Below are 19,817 nucleotides of genomic sequence, written 5' to 3'. Positions count from 1 at the left end.
TAAATCAAAACAAAAGAACTGTGTGTCCCCCCCCCCCCCCCCCCCCCCCCCCGGAATAGCAGCCTGATGATTAGTAATCAGCGTTGTGCTCATGCTCAGAGACAGATAATCAGAACTCAATGTTTTTTCACAGAGCAAACAGATGACAGGGACAGTCAGCGTTCAGCCGAGAATCTGATGACAAAATTGAGACTCTTTGGGCGGCAGCAGCGCATGCACTGGCAGTAGATAAGAGGCAACGAGTAATTACTAATTGTTAATTAGAATCAGTGTTTTTCATAAGTATCAGTACAACACTGAGTAATGACTGCATGAAAATACAAACATCATGAATTCAAAGAACAATTTGTTCCACTTTGTTTTTGGAGTCTGTGGCTGCGTCACTGATCTTAAAAGCAGAAATAAACATCAGAGAATAAGGCAAACAGTCAGGTATTGTCTCAGGAGTCAGGTGTAGTCATATGTAGTCTCACCTTGTACTCCCGAATGATGCCACTCTGAGTATTATGAGGTGGAGGCTCCCAGGACACACTGATACTGGAGCTGTTGGTGAGCTGAACCACTGATACAGCCTGTGGAGGTGCACTTAAAACTGCAGACAGAGATAAGGAGGAAAGTTATATTTGTGTTATTATTCTTATTATTATTAACTGATATCAGTGTTATGGCAACGCTCGATTTTACAGGTCCGTAATTTCCAGATAACTTCCTAATAATGTCCTAGAAGTTTCCTTGAGAGAACTTTAATTTGCTCCTATCTGTCGGGAAAATAGGAATGTCCTTGAAAGAAAGGCTCAGTTTTAATCCAATACTCATTCATTATTTATTTATTATTTGCGTGCACTGACTAACTGACACAAGGCTTTCCCAATTACGCTAGTGTACCAACTGAACACTGTCTCTGTATAACTTCCTAAATTACATGTTTATTTCAAGGAAACATTTTGGAAATTAATAAGACAGTATTTGGAAATGATGGACCATAAACTGAAGTGTTACCTACCTTTCTTTTATTGTATATGTATTTTTCATTTATTTTTATAACTGTACTTGAAATCCTTGTATTTAAAGGCTGTTTTAAAGCATTTATTTGCCTTATGTAAAGTCCTTTAAATTGTTTTACAGTGTTCAAAGGAATATTTTGACATTTTGGGAAATACACTTTCCCACTAACCCACTTTCTGGCAGCGAATTAGATGAGAAGATCGATATCTCTCTCATAGCTGTAAATACAAAGGTAGAGCCTGAGCTAGTTAGCATAGCTTAGCATAGAGACTGTAATACTGTAAACAGCTAGTTTGTCCAAACGTATCAATATCAACCCACCAGCACCTCTAGAGCTCACTAATTAAGTGTAAAACACAAAACGCTGTTTCACGGGGGATTATTGGCCAGAGTCTCAGCTGACTGTCTGGCAAACTCACAAAGTCACTGCACCCAGCCAAGAAAAAGTTCAGCACATGACCCCCATAAATGACAACTTGACGTTTTTAGACTTTTTGTAGCATCAAACCAACAAGATATAATGTATTCATTAATGAGCTCTAGAGGAGCTGTTATCTGGATTTCTTAACCTTTGGACAGAGCCAGGCTAGCTGTTTCCTCCTGTTTCCAGTCTCTATGCAAAGCAATGTTAACCAGCTGCTGGCTGCAGTTTCATATTTACCGTACAGACATGAGAGTGGAACCTATACTATCATGTAATTGAGTAAACATATTTCCGAAAATACTGAACTACTTTAACCTTTAAGAACCATAATATGAACTGTTACTCTAACACTTGTTCAGCTTTGCTTGATAATTACAGCGAATAATAATTACTGCTATTGACAGAGTTACTGATAAGCCTTTCTTACCCTCCTCAGGCGTACGCAGCAGAACCATGAGGCTGTCATGTCCCTGCAACTCATTAAAGTAAGGGCGTATCTTGACCTCATATTCTGTACTGCTGTGCAGATCTACTAAGATGGCGCTATGGTCAGACGTGGCCTCCACATCCTGGACCAACCAGGAGCTGCCGATGGTCCGGTAAAATATACGATAACCCTGAATGTACCGAGACTGAAGGGCGACCTGAAAAACGTTGGCGAGACAAAAAACAAGAAAATACAGAAACAGAATTCCACATTTATATCAGTAATCAAAAGCAGAACAAGCTGTGTTTGAACTTCAAGTTAATCTGTTTGTGTCACGTAATGTTTGGAGGAGTTTTTGAAGTTAATGTTCAGAGATTAGCGTGTCCTCCACACTTCGCAAGCCGACTTTGAAGAGTAGGCTTTTTCATCAGCCAAGTGTTCAACTCACAGTCCAAGAAATCTTGGCGCTGGTAGGAGACAGAACCACGGGCTTCTGCAGGTAGACAGACACCTCTCCTAACTCCCTCTGCACCTGTCTGTGGTCCACACCCTGTTCTGTAGGACTTCCATCTGAAATAACAAAGACACCCACTCAGTCCGGGCCAAAAAAACTGCTGAATAGCAGCTATTCAGCAAAAGAAAAAACAGAAAAGCTTTCTGATGAATTCAACATTGCTCAGGGCAGAAGAGCATCACACTGAGAAAGCAATTAGTTTTGAGACGATTTTTTTCTGAACTATGTAGCACATTATCTTGGTGCCAGCCTAACATTCAGTATCTCTAATTTCTTGCTTTAAGAATATAAACTAAAATCAAGATGGTACAGTAGGACTCATATTATGCTAAAGTATAATGAGAAAAAGATGAGTTTTGCTTGTAGAACTCACCCTGCGTCCTGACAGGCTCAGAGATCGGGCTGGGGTCGCTGAGGCCGTAAGAGTTGACTGCTCGGACAATAAAGAGATAAACAGTGTTGGGGAAGAGTCCGACAACCGTGTGCCTCTCCTGCTTGACGTGGTCCGCCACCGTTTGCCAGGTGCTGCCCACGGATTGGCTGATGGGAAAAAAAGTGATATTTTGTCCTTAGAAAACATTTAATTATCTCAAAATATCCATCAAATTTCTTGTGCTCATGGTTTAACTATACCAATATTGTGAGATGAAACGAGTGAATTTGATCATGATTTAATTATTTAAGGATTTTGGGGAAAGTCAGATGTTTGCCGGCTTTAAAAGAATGTTGATTGTTAAACATACAGATGTCTATAAAGTGCAGTTTCAATAGGCACATGTGCTGCCCTCTGTGTGAACATTTATCATAAAATCCTGTTATCTTGAGAGCACAGCTCCATTATCCTGTTATCTTGAGATAACAGGGTAATGGGTTTGATCACAACTCTTGGCCCGTTGCTGATAGCACAGACGGATGGAAGTGGAACAGGCAACATCAGAGACAGAGATCTAACTTTAACATATTGGGTAAATCACATGTAATATAGCAACTACAGTTACTTTTATTAAGTTATGAAAACATTTGTTAACAAAGAGTGATATCTCAAGGTAATGACATACATTTGATGGGATTAAGGCTGCAACTAAAGACTAAAGAGATTTCCACTATTCAATTAATCTGTTGATTAACTGACTGTTTGGTCAGAAAATGCTCATAACAATTTCCCAGAGCACAAAGTGGCAGTCAACCAAGAGTCCAAAACCCAAAGATATTACATTTGCATGTCAGTCAATCCTCACAGGCCGGAAACAGAAACACTTTGTCTTGATACATGACTCAAACACACAATGCACAATTGCTGGCGATTAATTTACTGTCAAACGACTATTTGACTAATCAGCTTACCGTTTCATCATTGGTTGGGATCTTAAAGCAACAGTTTGACATTTTGGGAAATGCAAAGATCGACACCACTCTCATATCTGTCTGTTAAATATGAAGGTACAACCAGCAGCCAGTTAGCTTAGCTTAGCATAAAGACTGGAAACAGGGGGAAACAGCTAGCCTAGCTCTGTCCAAAGGTAACAAAATCCATCTACCAGCACCTCAAAAGCTAATTACCATGTTTTCACTTGGTTGTACAACAATTACAGTGTAAAGATGACAATCTGTGATTTCCCCCAGTCTTTATGCTAAGCTAAGCTAATCATCTCCTGGCTGTAGCTTTATATTCAACGGACAGATCAAAGACACAAAGCCATCTAAACACAATCATCTGTTGAATGAATGAACACGACTGAATGAATGAATGTATCAGCTCCTTCTTGGATCCATGAGTTTCTGTGCATCTAAAAACACATGGCTATGTCTCAGCTTGCGGACAGAACAAAGACGAGTTTTATTTCTCCTTTTTTATTGCAGTGGGTTATAACGGCAGCTTCTGAATGGGTCCAGCGAGGATACAACAGTCCGATACTGTGCAGGGACGCGGACAATCAAACAGCATGAGCACAATTTAACATTTTCCTCAACTCTGTGGAGGAGAAAATGGCGAGGTAATTACAATAAGCATACTACAGGGTTTTCCTGTCATCAATGTTTTCTCCTCTGCCACCTTCCTCACCAAATGTTCTCCAGAGGAACAGTTTTTTTCCATTTAAATAGAGCTTTTTAAAAAGAACCTGCATCTGTAAATGGGTTCAGAGTGGAAACTACAGCGGCTGCTTTTACATGAATCCATTCAGATTTCTTCTGTTATATATAAGAAGGGTTACTATAACAGAAAAAATATTGGTTTGTACTTCTTTTTTGTTCCTCAGAGGCCTGAAAACAAACATTTCCAAGCAATTTGTTTGGTGGTGGAGCGTGCAACAGTGAGTGGATCTTCATCACTCTGCGTGCAAGTCTGCCACACTTAGATTTCTTTCCACCCGGAGATGACTGTGTTTATGTCTGTACACTTGGTCTGCACCCTCTCTCCTGCTTCTGTAATGAGTGAACTGGGCTAGCATCCCCTCCTTTGGTTGCCCCAGGACAGGACAGAGCTGCCAAGCTGACCACTGCAGTAATTGCCTCCTCTTTCACTCACTGTCTGTCTCACTAAAGCCTCTCTGGTTGGTTGTTGTTGGAGCTTCTCTCCTCGGGATGCCAAGGCTAAATACTGATGCAGCGAGTGTCACGGTTTCACTTCAGGAACGTCACTTAATGGGACTGTCTCTCCCTCAGGCAGAGATGAGTCACTGCCGAAGTCTAATGACTCTAAATGAAGAAGACTTCATTATCTGGAAACAGTCCGAATACTAACGGAATAAAACAGAAACTGAGAGAGTGTGAATACAGACTAAACTTTAATAGACGTAAAATGAGCGTGTATACATAATAATAATAATAATAATAATAATAATAATTAATGCTTTTTTTCAGTGTTGGTTCACTAAAAGCTACCAAGGCTAGCTAACTAGCAGGCCAACCAGTCAAACAAATGTTGCTGCTGGATAGGTGGCTTTATCACTAATGTTAAATGTAGCACAACATGGACTGTGAAAACGGTTGTATATTGTCTTCTGTCGCTCAAGAGGAGGAGGAGGAAATTATTCAGACGTGGGTGTTCACCAATCATGAAGGGTCTAATGATTTTACAAGGTTTGTTTTTGGAGCTTGATGCATATTTAGGACTAAATATCAGGATACTTTGGCTTCTGCTGCATTTTTTCTTTCCCCAAACTTTTAGTTAGAAGTGGAAGTCATAAATAGCCTCCAGCATTTACAGCTGTACAGAAGTTTGAACTTTAACTAGTTACTTTTAGAGATTATTTTAAAATGTTATTGTTATGTAACTTAGAAAGCCATTGATGGTCTTGCTCCATTTTCCATTAGTGACCTTTTGACCCCATATGTACCTGTTCATAATCTGAAGTCTTTGTAATAGGATGTCAGCTTTTATTTTATGTACTTAAATGTATCTTTATTTCCCTCATTCTGCATCTTATCTGATCTTATTGTGTGATTTTATTGGTGCTTGTGTTATGATGTGTTGTCTTATACTTGCGCCTCTACTGGGTTTTTGTTTTTAATGTTGTGCAGCACCTTGCAACCTTGTTAGGAAAGGTGCTACATAAACAAAGATTATTATTGTTATTCATCTCAACTGCAATTAACATGATAAACAAGCAGAGAAGGACTTGTACTCCAACACATACTGTACTGTACTTGCACTTTGCCACTTCCTGTTTTTAATTCAATCTGTATACCTCTGCTTTATGTGCACTCAGTGTTTTTACTTGTGAGCCATGTCAAAGACAAATTTCCATTGTCTTGTGAGAGACAATAACGTTTTTTCTTTTTCCGACATTAAGTGACATGTTTAATCAGGTGGCCATATTAGAGAAATGTCAGCATTTAATGATACTCAGAGAGAAGCTTCTAGTGCTCGTCAGAATAAAAGGCCATGTTTGACCTACAGTACATCTGCAAACTAAAAAACATCACAATAAACTCAAATCAGTCACGAGCCTTGAAAAGTGACTCAAGTGGTACTCAAGAACATACTTGACTACAGCAACGTGAATAAGACTTCCACTTTTATGTATCAGGGTGTCGCTGCGTACCTGAAAGCCTCAATAATGTAGGAGGTGACAGCGGCCCCGCCTTCATGTGGATTGGACTGCCAGGTGAGGGTGACGGTGTTTTTGGTCACCTCCGTCACCACAGGTTTCTGCGGAGGCCCTGGAAGCTGGATGAACTCAGAAGCTCTGGATACTGAAGAAGCTCCATCTCCTGTTACAGAAACAGGAAGATAGCTCTCTTATACAACAATAGATGGATTCTGAGTGGAGTTTGTCCTCTTATGGTTACAGACTCTTATGAAGAACATTGGCAGCAGGAGTGAGTAGTTTCTTGAGCACGGAGGTGTAGTGTGAGAGTGACAGAGTGTGAAGTGTAACAGAGAGACAGAGTGTGAGTGTGAGTGGTGCGAGTACCTCTGACAGTCAACATCCCACTCCAGCTCGACTCCCCTGTGGCGCTGGATACCACGCACGTGTACATCCCCGAGTCTGTGTCCTGTTAAACAGCAGTCAACATTTGAGATCCCAAAAGAAAAGAGCAGAGGGAACAAATGCTGTAGGCAAGTTTTTAATTTTTGAAGGATGGTTTGGATCTATTTAGATGACTGAAAGAAGCTTTGGATGAAGGAGCAAAATCCTGTTTTTACTTATTATATTCTCAATCTGTCCGGCAGAATGTACGTTTAGTGCAAGTACTGTGCTTACTGCACACACACAATCTGAGTTACTTCCATATTATGTTACGCTTCATGTTTTACTCCACTACATTTACACGACAGGTATAAGTGCTAGTTACGTTACAGATTTCGATTCAACATATAAAACCTGTTATCATTGTATTCATTAAATTACCCAAAGGTATATAAAGTAGCATAATGTAGTATGTTCACCTCTATCTTATTACAACAAAGTTATTTCCATGAAACTTCAAGTAACAAGGCGTTACAAGGTGTAAACAGCGCTGATATATATTATGACCTCATAAAATTGATATGGCAAACTGCGTATTTACACATCAAGCAGTTACAGAGCAACATTATCATTCATTTGGAGTCGTGTTTCTGGTCACCTGATGAATGGAAGTCCAATATTCCCTCTCTTTTCACTCTGTTTTTGGTCTCTGCCAACTACTGGGAGAAATGTCTGGCTATATTTAGCTACTAAATGCTCCACTATGTTCCCCAGCTAGTCGCTAACTGAGTCTGCCTGCTGTTTTTTCACTGAAAACAGCTGCCTGATGCTGATGAGAGCCGGAACATTGTGGGCCATAAAACCTAAACAATGAGACATCAAAGAGCTCTGAAAAGCTGAGGGGGACTGCAGTCGGGTGATGATTCTATGTGGGTTTGTTACTGCAAGCAACACCTAAAAATATTGATTATAGCAGCTTTATATAAAGGATCTGAATGCGTCTTTGATCACTGTTGTCTAGCTTGCCATCATGCTTAAATCCAAATGTAATCCACGCGTACCTAAACTATGATATTCTCACTCAGCCTGTCGTCACCTCAACCTCAGCAGCTCTAAAAGCTTAAACCATGAGGCACCACACGCCACACTCTCTCCTGTACCTGCTCTCCTGTTTACATTATGAACTGTATACGCCTGCATGCTTCACTGACACTCTTGGTGTTCGCCCCAGCCCTGTCCTGGCCGACAGCCACTCTGCTGGAACCATCATCAGACCATATGAGATCATCCACCGCAGTGTTGACCTCTGGCTGACAGACAGCGCAGCGTGTGGGCAGGTGAACTTCCTTAGATGACTCCCAACTACCGCTGAAATATTGATGGCGGGTTGGGGCATCAGCAGGGTAAATATTTTTAGTCCCTCACTCGTCATCTCCATTTCCCCTCTTTTTTTTCCTCTCTTGTCATCCCCTTGATGCCACACTAATGCATCTCTTCTGTTCCATTGAGCACATTGGCATGGCAGATTTCCCCCGCCTCAGTGGTGCACTGGACCAAACCTTAATTCTCCAAGTTTGCTGAGCACCACAGCCGGAGAAACAGGATGAGAGAGGAAGTGAATAAGCATAGTCCGGGCAGGAGGTTTAATTAAAAGCCAGTTAGATGATTAATCATCTATCGCCAGTGATTTAACGGAAATGATGCAGCTTTTGCTCCATCCTGCGTGCACTCACTGACCTCCAGGTGGGGTTATAGCACAAAGGGGCTACTGACTGCTCCTCCATCAAAGCAGAACACATTAGCATTTACAAACAAGCGCCTTCATTAACATTACAATTACACACCGCATGAGCACATAATTGCGCTGGAGAGATATGCACTGCCTTGGAGAGATTGGTCTTTGAAACTCAGCCTCACCTTAATTTTATAAACCAAAACGGAATTTATAATGGAATAGGAAAAAAAAAAGAAATGCGCTGCGGAGAAAGTGAAAGAAGGTCAGAGATCAGACAGAAATGTTTACAGTATTCTGTGCAGTTGTTCCTTTAACGCCTTTCAAAACTCGTCCTTTTCATGCCCCTTCCTATGAATGACACTCACTTAACACACACACACACACACCTTTATGTCTGTGATTTGCAAAGTGCCATTCTCCATCAAGGTCAGTCGAGGTTTATTTCCCTGAAGTCTCTCTCCATCCTTCTCCCATGAAATCTTGACGGAGGGCCCTCCGATTACACGGCAGTACAGCTGCGTCATGGCACCCTGAGATACAGTCTGATTGGCCGGGCCTTGGCGAATAATCGGCGGGACACGACCTGAAGGACCTATCAGTTAGAGGGGAGACAAGGCAGAATATTATGTTAGGGAGGGGTGTCATCTCTCTGATTATATACTACAGTTATTAGTTACTACAGTGGAGAAAAAAAACCTGTATGGAAGGCATACAAAAGGCCTATAGAAAATAAGTTGCCAGCAAAACACTTTAGATGCTCAGTAGGCAGAAAACAACAGGCTGCATAAAGAGCAAAAAAAATCTTAAATCTGGCCCTTACAAGCCGCCTGGAAGAACATTAAGCCTGACATTCATTGCTCCTCCGGCATGGGGTCGCTAACTGTGTTCTTTCTCTGTCTTTATGAGCCTCATTGTTATGCACCTACTTAGTTATTAATATGTTTGCACCTCATTAGCTGATAGTGCAGAATAAAGAATAAACTTCCCCCAGCTTGAAACATGACTGCGTGGACTAAAGTCTCACCTCCCTCCACCTCCAGCAGCGCCTTGGTCAACACACTCCCTGCTACACTGATGGCCTGGCAGATGTAGAAACCAGAGTCCTCGGGGTGGACGTCGGTGATGGTCAGTTCTCCGCTCATGGAGACGGAGTAACGGCCAGACTGTGATGGCGGCTGGCCGGGGAACAACAACATCTAAACACACAAACAGACAGCAGAACTGAAAACGCACATAAGTCTAAGGCTACAGTGTGTCTGTTTTTCAATAATCACTTAATCATTAAGTCTAGAAAACGTCAGGAAACAGCGGAAGAAAGGCAAAATCCTCGCATTTGAGAAGATGTTTGACTTTTTTGTTTGATAAATGACAAAATATTGTTGGCTCCATCACTGTTAACACTTTAGGGATGCGATTATTTTCATTACTGATTAATCTGTGTATTATTTTCTCTGTCTATATATCTACTGTCATTATGTTCTGTCAGAAAATAGTAAAATAAATGTCCATCACAATGTCCCAGAGTCAATTTACTAGCATAGAAGACAAAGAAAGCCAGCAAATATTAACATTTGAGAAGCTGGCGAACGATTAATCAATATCAAAAATTGGCGATTAATTTTCTATTGATCAACTAATTGATTAATTGATTAAACCATCCAGGGCATAGCCAAACAACATGAGTCACCATCTGACATTAGCGTGTTAGGATGCTAACATTTGCTTATTACCAAAGACAAAGCACAGCTGAGGCTGACCGTAAGGTCATAAAAGTACTGAACTAATTGAAATTTTGACCTGATGAAGGTGCTAAATCAAAAGTGAATGGACACGAATGTCCGTATCAACCTGGCACCATGGTGGTGCTAGAGGAAAACTCGGGGGATCACCAGAGTCACTAGGAACCATCATTGTCTTCACAGCACGTTGTGTCAATTCACCCAAAAGTTGGATTTATTAGATACCTCAGACCAAAGTGTTGGACAGACCGACATGGTGGCCACTAGCATGCTTAAATAAAGGTAAAAATGGAAGAGATGGTTTGTTTTGGTGTTGTTTGGGATGATGCCCACTAACCGATGTTTTATAGCTGTCCCATTCTGTTTTTCTGTAAGTGAGATGGATGTGAACAAGGGGGGAAGGGATGCACGTCAATCCATTCAGCCATCCATTTCATTCCTCTAAGAGGCTTAGACTTCAGTGGAGGGACCAAGGTTATAAGGCTACAGATAATCCCCCAAATACAGCAAAAAGCTCTACAAACAGGCAAGCCATGCTTCAACCATCCTGCAGACTGAAGCTTATTCACAAAATCTGTAGCCAAACCTCCTGTTTGCTCTCCAACTAGCTTCTAACAACATCTGAAGCTGCTCCTCCAAGTCAGTGATCCCAGCTGCTGTTGAGCAACAGGGTATTTATAGTTGGGTACAATGCGGAAGGAGGACAGTGTTTGTCTGCAGGTTTGCCCTGAAGAAGCAGTTTCCACACCTGGTGTACTTCCTGCCCACCCCCCCCCTCATCACTACTCTCTTACACTACGGTCACAAAACAGGAGAAATATTCCTCGCCAACGCAATACCGCAATGCCTTCCAACACTTTGTCTCTAGTCATATCTCTGAGCCAAATGCAAATGTTCTGCACTCTTTTGTTCGCCTCTCGCTTAGAAAAAATGTGTCTCAAAGAGTGTGGGCAACCCAACAAAGAGAAAAGTGTCAGAAAAAAGTATGATTAAATCATAAGACAAAACCTGTTCATGTTGCGGTGAGTCTTTCTCGCCTTTAGAACAAAGAAGGTGTGAAACCTTGCTTGTTGATATATGACAAATAATACAGGATGAGTAAGGTTTAGAAAAATCTCCAAATCACACATAAATAACAACCTGAGCTTGTTGGAGAGCAGAAGTGCTCATCCAGTAAACAGGACTTCACTGTTCTGGATGTCTCTGCTGCTGCAATATTCAGCTTCAGAGCATCTCTTGTTCCCTGCTCCAGCCTCTTACCTGGCTGCCCTCTTTCTGCCAGAAGATGGCAGGTGGAGGGTTTCCTGTGGTGCCGCATTGGAAGGTGATGCTCCTCCCCTGGGTGGCAATCTGGTCTCGGGGCTTCGTGGCAATCTGAGGTGGTACTAGAAGAGGAGAAGGAGTGTGACCGTCCATTAAAAGCCTTGTTTCTGCATGAAAACGTGTCAAACTCTCTATTTCCATTGTGCAATCAACACCTGATCTTTTAAACAGCTGTGGAAGAAATATTAATTTCCTTTGCTTAAAAGTACCAGTACAACAATGTACAAGTCCTGCATTCAAAATCCTACTAACAGTACCGAAGTATAAGTAAAAGTACTCAAAAATGTCACCTGTGACTGATCTTGTATATTATATATCTATAATGTCATCTATGTTTAATACTGAGCCATTGTGTGAAATATTTGATCATTTCACCTCTTTGGGCTGCAAACAGTTCAAATTCAAATTGAACCATCAGTTTAGAGGGGAAATCAGTGTTTGGTAGAACTGCTAACAACTCACAGACATCTGAGCTACAACCAAATGCTGCTTTTTTGCAAGAGGTCACAAGCCTCTATATATCTATAATGATATTGAATGTTCAAAGATCATCATATGTTTTACTTTGTAAAATCTTAATCTCAAAACTAGCAACAATCGCCGTCAGATAAATGAGTAAAACATACAGTGATTGTTGATCATGTAAAGTACCTCAAAACTGTACTTAAGTGCGGCTCTTGAGTGAATGTACTCAGGTACTTTCCCCCACTGCTTTTAACCCTGATATGTATCAATGAAGCACTCATCAGCGCTTAACAAGCAGGAATTAAGAGCTGTCTCTTTAACCTTCGAAGCTTTTTGATCTGACGCTACACTCTCATCGCCCTATCATCTTTAATGAGAGACATCACCTCGGTGTCCTCTGAAAAAAAACAAAAACAAATCATCACGTCGCACGGCAGCGCTGTTCAGATGACATTTACTCAGTTATTTCGGGAAAGGTCTGGGCAGGGCTGCCAATTTCCAGCTCGGGTCAGATCATTGCGTTCGCCACATCATCACACCCTCTGTAGATTTACACTGACCACCGCCTTCTACCTCCCGTCTGAATAATTGACTCATGCTTCCCGTCAGATGAGAAGCTTCTCCAGCCTGGACTCTACAAATCTCTGCACGGCGCATATGCACAGTCACACACACACACACACACACACACACACACACTAGAGCATACAAACACATATCTGGCTCAATACACGAGAGATCTGAGTCATCTGTGTTGTGTCTTAATGTTCTCACTAAGAGCATGTTCCCAAAAACAGAAGACGTCTCACGCTCATCAACATATAAGTGTGTTGATTATGTTTCTGTGAATTTTATTTTGTTGAGATGCTGTAATGTCTTCAAACAAATCTGATGTGTTAGTCTCATGTTGTCTCGTGACTGACTGAGCATTTTATACATATTTTGTCATTTTAGACAGCTCTTACTGTGGGTTGTCTTTAAGGCAGCATTTTGGGTTATTTCTAGAAAGTGATCTTTATTTATGATTTTATAATTTCTATTATAATTTTGATCGCGTATTTTGTGTTAATGCTGTCGGTCTGGTGGTAAATAGAATGAACAAGCTACATATAGACTGTCTGGGAGAGAAGATATTTTTAGTGGAGTATAGAGCCTTGGGTTTCTTTTCCCATTTGGAGAAAAAATGGTGCCTTTTGTGGCACTCTAAATGGACTTTGTATCTGATTTACTGTCTATCTGCTGTTTTTGGATTTTATCTGATCAGACTGCTCAACACCCACATTTGAAAACCATATCTGAGTGGATTAATCTCTACTTTCTGGCAGACAATATGGACAGGGTTTCTCGGATTGTTTTGTTTGCCTAAGTCATTGTCAGTGTAGATATTACTTATGTTACTTGTGTTATATTCATCATGGATACAACAGATGTTATACAGGCTGGTTACGTAAAGAGGTTATCATTATTTGACACTGCTTGGTTGAAAAAACTGTGTGTTTCTTTAACACATCATTTACATGGTGGTTATGTTTGTTTGTCAAAAATATCAATAAAAATAAAGAAGTCCAGCTGTGGTTTGCACATTTTGTTCTGAAAGTAGTAGAGGTGAACTTAACCTTTCCTTTTGTGCAAATCTTTCTCCTGTTTATTTTCTGTGAGGGAGTCAGGGTTAGTTGTCTGTATTTTTGTTCACATATTTCTTTTGGTAGGTTAGTTTGGTTCCTGCACCTCAAATTAAATATTTGTCTTATGAGGTCTGATTTGGGTTCTTAAATTTTTTATCTCAAAAAGGTTTTCCTGGTTAAATAAAGGTTAAATAACACACACACACACACATACATATAAGTCTATATACAGTATGTGTACATATATATATATATATATATATATATATATATATATATATATATATATATATATATATATATATATATATATATATATATATATATATATATATATACATATATTTATATATATATATTAAAAGATGGAAGAAAATGTTATATGTTATATGTTATAAAATTATAATAGTAAAATCAACACATGAGATGCTACTACAACTACTACCACTACTACTAATACTAGTATTATTACTTAAAGGGGCACTCCACTCATCTTATACATAACATTAGTATAGCTATGAGGAGTAATAATCAGCCTTTGAAACAGTTGTATGAAGTCTTCTGCAGCTCTGGATCAGTAACCTGGAAACCAGATGAATCTGCGAGCGCATGTTTTATTTGCTCTGGCAGATACGTCCGGCCCCCCTCCCGTTCAGACAGATTTCCATTCGGCCTGATTCAGGTCGGGCCGATCACTACCATTTATCTACTTTGGGGTGGGTTTAAGCACCCTGTAGGCATTTTTCGTAAACAATAAAGATGGCTGCCGCTGATGTGGACGGTTCTGAATCCACTACTGCGTCGAGTTCACGTTACATTCAAATGGTAAGTGTTGGCTTTTAAATCATGTCATGCCAGAAGCCATGTGAATTGGATGCTAGCTACCTAGCCTAGCAGCCTACTGCTATTTCACATGTTTCGTTGTTGTGATAGGGTGTAGCGCCCAGAGGCATTTTGGTCTGCACCCATTTATAATTATTATGGAAATCGAAAATGAACCGAGAGGTTCCAGACTAATTTGCATTTGCGAAATGGTCTGGCAATGCCAGGCTACACGATCACCTTTGTCAAGTCTGAAAAACTAACCCCAATTACATCATAGTGATGTCATCAGGGTTATTTTGACCTGACTTATTTCAAAGTGAAGACCAAGACTTCCACTGAGTTGTAATTAAAAACCTTGCAGCTGCATTTTGAACTACTATAGCTGCAAATGAGAGAGGGATTTACATGGAGTCACAGTATCCTGACACACTCCCCTCTACACAGCAGATGTGTGTTTGATAGGCGTCCTTAATCTGCAGTACATTAAGACACTGTGTCTGAGGCTTACTTAATGCCTGACTGCAGCAACAGGCATGTTGACAACAACTCAGAGCCTAATGGAGGAACTTATTTACACCATTAGGCATTGATTATTGGTTTAAAAACCATTAAGAGTACCATACAGAAAACAGCAAAAAATAAATAAGCATAACACAAATGCCTTTTATTTTTAGAGAAGAATTAGATGGAGAGTGAACTTACTGAACGTGCCGACTGGAATGATGATAGGGTTTGAAACATGATGGAGGAAGATGGAAAATTAATGAGATGGATGAAACGCTGAGCTACAAAACAAAACCGGTGATAGCGCGGAGAAGCGCCAAAAAGGAAAAAAAAATTAAAAAAGAAGCTGAGTGAATGGAAAACTGCTCGGTTTGGATTTCATTTACACTGATAGAAGCATTAGTGGATGAAGTCGTCTGAGACTATTTAAACCAAGACACGGAGAGAGAGAAAGAGGCGAGAGGAAGGAGATAAAGAGACAGGAAGAGAGAGGGAGAGAATCATGTCTTATTAATACTGGGACTGCTCTCTGGCACTGAGTTACACCACACATCTACTAAACATCTGTCAAATGGCGTAATCCATACGGTTTAGCATAAGCTCCTGGCAGCACCGCTGGACAGGGACTCACAACGATACACTGATACAAAAACACAGAGCATTGGACAGGAAATGGGAATTTGCATCATACTGTTACCATGTGGCTGTATGTTACCTTATGCATGACCATGGCTCTAAGTATGAGAGCTTTTTTACGCATGCCTAAGCATGTGTTTATGTGTGTGTGTTGATATACAATATGCATGATGTGTTTCTTACCGTGGACCTGCAACATTGCTGAGGCCTCTGTCTTGCCCACACTGTTCTCAGATGTGCAGGTATACGTCCCTTCATCCTGCTCTTTCACGCGGAACAAACGGAGGCTGTTGCCGTTGCGGATTTCAAACCTGGAAATGAGAAAAAGAGAGATAATGAAAGATCTAACAGAGAAAAAAATACCATACCAATCCACACAAAGCGGAGAAAATCTGCCAGTGGTATTAGATAATGTCATTTCTTTCCTTGTCAATCAACCTGTTGCAGGAATTTTCTTCCAATCAGGTGACATTATCTTGAAACAAAATGAATAATGTGCCTTATCTGCCTTAGATAGTGTCTCTGGATCCAGGAGGGTTCAGGAAACAAGTGAGATTATTTTAACCCATTGAAAGGTTTTTCACTTGATTTAGGAAAAACAGCATTCTATTTCTTGAAAGTAGATTAAATATGAAGCTAAGATGGACTTTGCAGAGCAGAACTATTGTTTGTAACCAAATACGACCGCAGTACCGAAAGCTAATTCAGCTGTCTTTGTCTATGCAATGACTGAATGATGAAATCAGTCTGACTTTATTACAGAGACTCATAAACCATGGAAGCAATTAAAGATCAAAGATGAAGGACAAACATGAAAAATAAAAATTACCTGTTCTCAAAGTGGACAAATAAACTACACTGGAGTCTCTGTGACTCTGTTGTATTGTGTATTTTGTGCAGGGTTTGACAGGATTAAACAGTATAACTGATCTTTACTTTGCCTGATCCATTTTTTTGGCATTAACTCTGATGTAAATGTCAGCACCACAATGGGACAATATACTCAACAGCAGAGCAGCACTGCAGAGAGAAAATAAAACAGAATCATCTGCATTAAATAAATAACTAAATGACAGAACATCTATAATGTATAACTTCAGCCCAACATATAGTGTAAAACAGCATGTTACACCCTACATACATAAAACTGTGAAACTGTAAAAAGTGATTAGCTCTATGTAAGTGTTTTATAGAATTAAGTTTTAGAGTAATATAATGTTGAAAAGTGGGATAAAATGTAATGATTCAATAAGCTAAGCTAAATATACATTATATTGAGTTTAGATGGTAAAAAGGATGAAACTGGTCACAGGAGGATTCTGCCAACTAATGAATCCTCTTCAGTCTCCTCCATTTGTGAATTTATATTAGCAGACAGATAGAACGACATGAATTTATGAAGTTGAGGATGTTTTCTGGGTCACATGTGTTAATAATCCAATACACCACTCGTCTCTGGTGAAGCTGAACTTCTTCTTCAGCCTCGTAAGGTGCTACATCGCCAGTCTGACTCTCTATTAGTCTGTGCTCATGTCCGTCACTCTCACCTCCCGCGGGGAAGCTCCCCTTCCTCTCTGCGCCATCGGACAGTGGGGGCGGGGTCTCCGTGGACCTCACACAGGAAGTCGACGGTCTCTTCCTCCATGACCACCTGGTTCACCGGCCTTCGTACCAGCACAGGACGTTCTGCAGGTTTCAAAACATGTCCAGTTTATGTTCTTCAAAGGACTTCATGCCGCTACGCGAACAGTTACTGCATAAGTATCAGAAACTCACCGTACACCACCAGCTCTGCAGGGTCGCTGTCCCTCTCTCCAACCATATTTGTGCCCACACAAACGTACATGCCAGCATCGTTCTTCCTGGTGTGAGAAATCATCAGCTTGCCCCCACGCATCTGAAAAACAATGTAGTGACAGCTCATGAGATTATACCTCAGATTTTACACATGAGAGGAGAGAAAAAAAGTGAACAGAATCAGAGACGTTTTCTAGTCCATAGAAAACCAAGGTGTCTGAATAATGGTCTATTGAAACTATTGTTATTGTGAATGGGCATCTCTGCCTTTCTCCTGGACTGCTAAATGTTGAAATCAATGATGAATTTATAAAGAAGCTCTGAAGAAAAAAGTTTAGTTTAAAAAACAAAGTCTTCCATTTAATGTTTTAGATTATATTTACTGTTTGGCCATGTATCACAAGAGTAAGAGAAACAACACAACAGAATTTACCCAAAATTAAAGGCTAACCTCTTATAATCCTTAAAATGTAATTACGGTGATATTCTATATTTTGTTATTGTCAAACAATCACTTGAAAAGACCAAAACCGACAATCAGGTTGTCAGTCAGGTTGTCTCTCATTACTTTCTCACATCCTGTCAGCCACAAGGCCATTTGTTCCTACTGAAGGCATGCAGGTAAATCTAACATGACACATGCTTTCATTTTTAAAAAAGGCTAAATAATTTCCTAATACAGCTGTGAACTGTAGTTTGCTTTAACAGGCATAAATGGTGCATTTGTTTGGGACTATTTTCAGTCATGGATTCATACACATTTGGTGCTCTAGTGAGAATTTATGGCATTCATTCTTTTGCAGATTTTCTGGAAATTCAGGATTAAATTTGCACTAAAAACTTGACTGCACAACATGGAGGGTCCATCAGGGTTTAAGAGATTACACTGCTGTGTTTGTACATCCTATTTATTTTGAAATGGGAGCTTGACTTCTTCAGTCCTTGTTTGGTGTTTGTGTTGAACTCACAGAGATGCGCTCATCCTTGGTGCTGACTCGGACGTTGTTGCGTTTCCAGGACACGGTGGGCTCAGGGTGACCACGCGGAGGCACACACTCTAACACAGCAGGCTCGCCAGCAGCCACCACCACATCGCTCGGGGCCTGCCGGAAATCATCTCTCAGGACTGAGAAGAGAACACAAAGAAATCTAATTAGCTTCAGAAGCCCTGTCTGTCTGATGTATTTAAAACAAAGGCTGGAAATCAGACCCACAGATCGGTGAGCAGCAGCACAGACACATGACCACCATCATCAAAAGAAGCACCAATTTGTCTTGGATATGATTTAGACTTGTTTTCTTGAGTGACACATCTTCTTGCTGAGGGTTGGCTGAAAACAAGCTTATTGAGAGAAAGTCGATTATTGTGTTTGCATGTGCATGACTGCTCAAATCCCTGGCAACGTCCTTGTTAGACTGTGCTCTGTTTTAATGTTTTCCCAGGCCTGTGTCCTACTCTGCTGTCTCTCCTGTCAGAGCAGATGAATAATGCACATCTCTCAGTCCAACATGGAGTAAACAAATAACAGCGCATTCATAATTTAGCCCATGTGTGAGGGAGAAAAAGTGGCCTGTGCATTAATGAAAGGATTGTGTCTCTGATTCCAAACGCTATATCACAAACTCTCTGACTCAAATAAAATCAGCTCTGAGCAAGAAAAGCCTATCCTCGTGTCACCCCTGAAGTTTGCACTCCCGCCACCCTGCGGATGACGACAGGATGAGATGACTTTGACTGGGCGACCTTTGATATCTTCTAATCTTCTGCTGAGATTGACAGATGAAAGACTCAGTGTGAACTGTGAACTGGAGCCTTCTCATGAGACCTCTTGTACAATGGAAACTCATACTCGGATGCTGACAGGCTCACATTTTCAAACACACACATACACACTCGTCATGTTGGACCACATCCTGTAGCTACAGCCTGCAGCCTTTTTCTCAACCAAAGTGTATTATTCCAGCATAATCAATCAATACAATCTCCTTTTACACTTTCATGAATATTTTAGCGCTCTTTCACAGACACAAAGATGAAAGATCATCTGCTTTTCTGTCAATCTACAATCCATGGAAACAGACTAGCATTAACCTCACATAAACCCCACCCCTGAAAACCAATCATCCAATCATAGCTCAGCAACTGAACTGTAAATAGGCTCGGCAGACCTGTCAAGTCAAGAGTTTAGCATTTACAAACCATTCTCGAGAAAAAGTGTAACGACTGGATTAAACTGTGAGTTTATTTGCTCTAACGTGCTGCAAACGTTAGCATGTCCAGCAAACTACTGGCGTACTTACTTATAGCCTAGCGTTACTTTCAAAGGAAAGGGCATGTTATTGGTTAACTAAATAGTTTGTGGGGTTCCAGGTTACGTTATGA

The 19,817-nt window shown here is 40.6% G+C and overlaps 1 protein-coding gene across 1 annotated transcript in view; it reads right to left on the bottom strand.

The window, feature by feature from the left end:
- The window catches only part of LOC139285434 (roundabout homolog 2), a 50,790-nt gene that overhangs the window by 12,849 nt on the left and 18,124 nt on the right, over positions 1-19,817 (bottom strand). The window contains exons 3-16 of the mRNA XM_070905999.1: positions 18,403-18,560; positions 17,414-17,534; positions 17,185-17,323; positions 15,821-15,948; positions 15,200-15,211; positions 11,520-11,644; positions 9,545-9,716; positions 8,907-9,112; positions 6,789-6,870; positions 6,417-6,585; positions 2,744-2,910; positions 2,305-2,426; positions 1,857-2,073; positions 474-592 (exon numbers count right to left, since the gene is read on the bottom strand). Coding sequence (XP_070762100.1) covers positions 474-592; positions 1,857-2,073; positions 2,305-2,426; positions 2,744-2,910; positions 6,417-6,585; positions 6,789-6,870; positions 8,907-9,112; positions 9,545-9,716; positions 11,520-11,644; positions 15,200-15,211; positions 15,821-15,948; positions 17,185-17,323; positions 17,414-17,534; positions 18,403-18,560 — 1,937 coding nt within the window. The remainder of the gene's footprint in view (positions 1-473; positions 593-1,856; positions 2,074-2,304; positions 2,427-2,743; positions 2,911-6,416; positions 6,586-6,788; positions 6,871-8,906; positions 9,113-9,544; positions 9,717-11,519; positions 11,645-15,199; positions 15,212-15,820; positions 15,949-17,184; positions 17,324-17,413; positions 17,535-18,402; positions 18,561-19,817) is intronic.

This window comes from Enoplosus armatus, chromosome 5, assembly GCF_043641665.1.
Source record: "Enoplosus armatus isolate fEnoArm2 chromosome 5, fEnoArm2.hap1, whole genome shotgun sequence".
NCBI classification, from domain to species: domain Eukaryota; kingdom Metazoa; phylum Chordata; class Actinopteri; order Centrarchiformes; family Enoplosidae; genus Enoplosus; species Enoplosus armatus.
Note: the sequence above shows the minus strand (reverse complement) of the source record. Positions and strands in the feature narration are given on the sequence as shown.